This window comes from Myotis davidii, unplaced genomic scaffold (genome assembly GCF_000327345.1).
Source record: "Myotis davidii unplaced genomic scaffold, ASM32734v1 scaffold198, whole genome shotgun sequence".
In the NCBI taxonomy this organism is placed as follows: Eukaryota; Metazoa; Chordata; class Mammalia; order Chiroptera; family Vespertilionidae; genus Myotis; species Myotis davidii.
Genome location: NW_006291485.1, coordinates 887,633 through 892,269, shown reverse-complemented (window position 1 = coordinate 892,269; position 4,637 = coordinate 887,633). Strand labels below are relative to the sequence as shown.

The window sequence follows — 4,637 nt, the reverse complement described above, 5'->3', positions numbered from 1 at the left end:
GAGAGAGAGAGAGAGAGAGAGAGAGAGAGAGAGAGAAAAGACAGGAGGAAAGAACCAATGGGTTGGGCTTGAATCTGGTTGGATCTTTTCCACTGTCCAGTGGCCTAGGTTTCCCCATTAGTGACTCCTGCCCTGTGGACAGATGTGAGAAGCCAGGTCATCTGGGAGCCCTTCCTTACCGGATGATGTCTGTGTACTCCCGGTCCTTGCCTTTGCTCTCTTTCCACTTCCTGTACATCACAGAGGCGTCCACGTTAGCTGGGGAAAAGGTGTTGGGTTCGTTGAGGAGGGAGATGACGCTCAGGAGGATGGTCCTGGGGGAGGGAGCACAAAGTCAGCGGGTACAGGGTGTGAGGGGTGTTCACTGGCTGCACTACACATCCTGGAAGCCAGGTCCGACGTTGTAGCAGGAGCCACAGGCTGAGCACAGCCCCCTGGTGGCTGCCATTTATTGGAGAACACGCTAAGTGCCAGCTGTGCAGCCTCTGAGGCCTGAATGTCACTTGGGGAGTTTGCCAATACCCACTCAGAGATCCCCTTGTACCTCCCTACCCCAAAAGCAACATCTGTCTAGACTTCTGAGCGGGCCTTCCCTGACTACTCCTGCCCTTTGCCGCATGCCCAGCTCTCTGGACAAGACATGTGTGGGCAGTCAAGCCCAGGAGCACCTTCCTTCCACTTGAAACACGCCTCTTCCATGCCCTAGTGCCCTGCCTGGCAAAAGGGTCCCTCTGTGCTACCATCTCTTACTATGGCCTGTGCAGGACTAAGGATATGCAGGCAAAGAGGTGGGGTGCCAGGCCTGGGGACTTGGCTAGGCTCAGTGGAGGATGAGACAGGAGGGGAGACCTCAGGGTAAGGCAGAGGGAAGATCCTGTGGGCAGAAAGATATGAACACAGGATTCCCATTTGATGGGGCAGTGTGTGTCAGGAAATGAGGGGAGAGGCCAGCAGAGATGGCCCCGGACCCCGAGGGCCCCAGCATGCTTGCAGAAGACCAGTTTCAATAGATGCCAAAGCACTGCAAGGAGCTGTGACCCCAAGGATGACACAGGTGTGTCTCCCCATGTCCGGAGCAAAGAAGTCAGAAATGCTGGGGGTCGGTGGGGGGGCACGTCTACCTGCTGACCAGCCTCACCTGACATTTTGGGTGGGGTTCCACCGCTCCGAGGGCAGCTCACCGCTCTGGGGGTCATCGACTGGGGGGTGGAGAATGGAGATGCACACGTCCCCTGTCTGTGCAGGGACAGGAGGGAGGGATCAGTGCCCATACCAGCATGTCAGGCCACACAGTGCCCCTCCCCTGCCCGCCCCCATTGCAGAGAGGCCGGGAGGGATAAGTGGGGAGAGGCAGGCTCACCTCATAGATGTTGGGGTGCCACATCTTGGTCAGGAACCGAAAGGCTGGTGGGGAGTAAGGGTAGTCGATGGGAAACTTGAGGCGTGCCTGGGGGGTGGGCAGAGAGCAGGAGGACTCAACAAGGGCTGGCCCTGTTGTCCCATCAGTGCCGAGTATGGGTGCAGGCTGGACAGGACAGGATACCTCTTGAGGACTCCGTCCATAAACACACAAACAAGGACATCAGGCTGGGATGGACACCCTCTACAGAAGGGCTGCTCAGCTGGGACGGGCACTTGTGTGCACAAGGAATCCTGCACATGCCGCACAAACCCCTAATAGATCTGGGGTCAGGTGGACAATAGGTTGCCATGGGCTTTTTGGGGGTCACCTGAGCTGATCCTGGTAACCATCCTGCTACTGGGGAGTGTGGGCACTTGCCCAAGGAGCAGCTCCAGGCCCATCTGGCCCAGGCCTGTAGGAGGGTCAGAGAGGAGGGCCCCAAGGTGGGCTCACACCAGCTCACACCAGCAAACAGCTCCACAGACCAGCAGGGGCCTAGGCCCTGGGAGCTGTGCGCCTCAGTACAGTGCTGGACTCCCTGCCTCAGTGCCCAGGTTGTGGGGAGGATTAAAATAGATGTGTGTTCACTTGGCAGGTCTTCCCGATACCTCTGTGGCCTGGGCCCTGTGGGAGATGAGTCAGTGCTGGGTGGACACACTCTGCCCACAGGTGTCCATCTTGGGAGATCAAGAGGCAGACAGGAAGGTCACGTGGGAGACGGGGAGGGCCACCTGACCCATTGGGTGACAGAGCTACACAGTTTCAGTAGGTGAGGAAGCTTCTTTTGCTTGCTTAAGCCCCAAGTCGCAGGTTTCGGGACATCTGGCCCAGGATCCTGGCAGTGCCTCAGGCTCTCAGGGGCGAAGAGCAGGCTAGGGGCCACAGAGGAACAGGGCATCTCTGCTGGGTGGGGGCCATTTGGGTCAAGTCCTTCTGCTCTCGGCTAAATGATGAGGCTACTAGCTGTGGCAGCAGAACAAGTCTGGAATCTGGGTCCCCCAAACCCAGTGCTGGGCTTCTAAGTGACGACCTGAGAAATAGCTGAGGCCTCCTCAGTGGAGCAGGGGGGACAGGCCTTCCCTGCACCAAGCACCCATCAGGTCTCATAATGCCTTGTTTACCTCTGAGAATGAAAGCACCTTCCCCAAGGGCACACAGCAAGTGAAGTATGGAGGGGGCTCCAGAACCTGGTTTCTCTGACACCCCTTCAGCACACTATACTGCCCGGGGGCCTGTCTCATAAAGGAGAATTAGGGGCAGCTGGGTTGGGCCTCGAAAAGGTGCTGGAGGAAGTGGTTGGGAAGTGACGGTGGCCCATGGGCATTTCCACATCTCCTGCGGAAGAGGGTTAAACCCACTCCCTACCTGACCACACGGAGACCGGAATGGGAGGACTGGGTGGGTGGCAGAACCACTCTAGACTCCATACTGGCTTCCTTGAGGATAGACCCTATGGCAGATGTGACCCAAGTCTGGCAGGCTCCCTCCACAATCCATTCTTTTCTAGGAAAATGAGATTGTCCCCAGGAAAACCTGGGAGGCTCTCCTCACAATCCCTGCAACCACTGAGGAAGCCACAGCCAGACACCACATCCTTGACCACTCTAGGCAATCTTGTCCGGGCCTGGCTTCGCCTAAGGGTGGGATCCTGGTTCTGAAGGAGCCCTTATCCTCCCAGCCTGCTGCTCTCCAAGCAGACAAAGGCCGCTAGGGAGGGGGCTGGGTAAACCTTTCAGCAATCAGCCCCAAATCTGTTCCCCGCCTGGGGCAGTCTGACTCGAAATTCACAACTCAGACCAGGGCTGTTCATACTCCTCCCCTCATCCCACCCCAGGAGGCCAGGCGGCTCCCTCATAGACAACTGAGCAGGTGAGACCAAAACATTAGTCAAAAGTGCAAACAGAGACATCTGTCTGGGCAGCACTGCCCCTCCCTCCCCACCTCCCAGCCTGGCCTCGCTGTGGTTTCTGCTCCCCACCCAGGCCTCCCAGCCAGGCAAAACCTGGCAGGTCCTAGCCATGCTCTTGGCAGGCTGTGATGGGGTGTGTTCCTCTGCTCAATGCTCATTTCTCACCTCTCCCACAAGGAGACCCCTTGCCTCATCCCTCTGGCTCAAAAAGTCAAGGCCTGCTACCTGAAAGGGGTCCTTCCTAGGCCACATCTGGACTAAGATCATGAGGATGAGAAAGCTGCCCGAGTCCTCTGTCGCACCAGTCCCAGGGAAAGCACCTACTTCCCTTTCCTGATCCCAACAACAACAACAACAACAACTACAACAACAACGGAACTGCTTGGAATGAAACCACAGGAGAAACGGCCCAGAGTGAGATTCTGGCCATCTGCTCAGTGGGACCTGAGCAAGGCCAGCTAGGGAGAGAGGAGCTGGAGCTTTGAGGCGAGGGTCCTGGAGGCCCACGGGGCTGCCCCCGGAGTGTGGCTCCCAGGACAGGGGAGGTCGGAGTGACACCTCCGCCCCAACCTTCCCGAGAGAACAGGTTTTGTAAAACTCCGGATAAAGCTGCGAGGGCTTGGCCCGCTGCTATCGGCAAGGGTGGCTGCTTTCCAAGCAGGTCCGGCTGCCAAACCCATCCAGGCCTTTGTTAGCATCTGAGCAAGTGGCGGAGCCAGACCCCTACCCCCACACCGCCGGCCACCCTCCCTCCCTGCTGCCCTCCCCGAGGCCAGTGCTCCCCAACAATAGTGCTTGCTGGTTCTGGGGAGGTCTTTGTCTGTTCCGGGCAGGGGGCTGGGAAAGCGGCTGAAGGCTGGGTTCGCCAGGGCGGGGCCGGGAAGGGGGCACCAGGGGCTGAGACTTCCCAGTAGGGAGGTAAACAAGAACCCGCCCAAACAAAACAGCGCCCCGAACCTCCACTCGGGGGGGAGGGTCTGAGTTTAAGTTCTTGGGGATTCCTGGGGCCTGGGAAGGGGTGACTGAGGAACCCCGAGTGACAGCGGAGAGCCTGGGCAAAGGGAGAGGGGGATCACCATGCGAGAAGGGTCGGGGCATCCGAATGGGCTGCGGGCTCACCTTAAAGTAGCCGCCCTCGTAATAGGTGTTGGGGGGGCCGAAAATGGCCACCTCCCAGTTGTACAAGTCGCCCTCGTCCACCAGGGTCACCCGGAAGCCCTCCACCGGTTCCTCCTGCAGCCCCTTGAGCTCGAGCAACAGCGCCTTCTGTGAGCTGGGTACCAGCGGCCGGGCCATGGCGGCGGCGGCGGAGGAGGAGCCCGGGAG

General features: G+C 58.8%; 1 protein-coding gene across 3 annotated transcripts in view; it reads right to left on the bottom strand.

The window, feature by feature from the left end:
* Nucleotides 1-4,631, bottom strand: part of CDC34 (cell division cycle 34) — a 10,315-nt gene extending 5,684 nt beyond the window's left edge. Inside the window, exons 1-5 of one of the 3 annotated variants that reach the window (XM_015564616.1) lie at nt 4,431-4,631; nt 2,011-2,089; nt 1,361-1,404; nt 1,139-1,236; nt 180-314 (exon numbers count right to left, since the gene is read on the bottom strand). In XM_015564616.1, the coding sequence (XP_015420102.1) occupies nt 180-314; nt 1,139-1,236; nt 1,361-1,404; nt 2,011-2,089; nt 4,431-4,607 (533 nt within the window). In that variant the 5' untranslated portion in view covers nt 4,608-4,631. Of the gene's footprint in view, nt 1-179; nt 315-1,138; nt 1,237-1,360; nt 1,448-2,010; nt 2,090-4,430 lie in introns of all 3 variants that reach the window. The other 2 variants (XM_006764774.1, XM_015564617.1) reach the window with 2 other exon arrangements.
* Nucleotides 4,632-4,637: the final 6 nt, after the last annotated feature.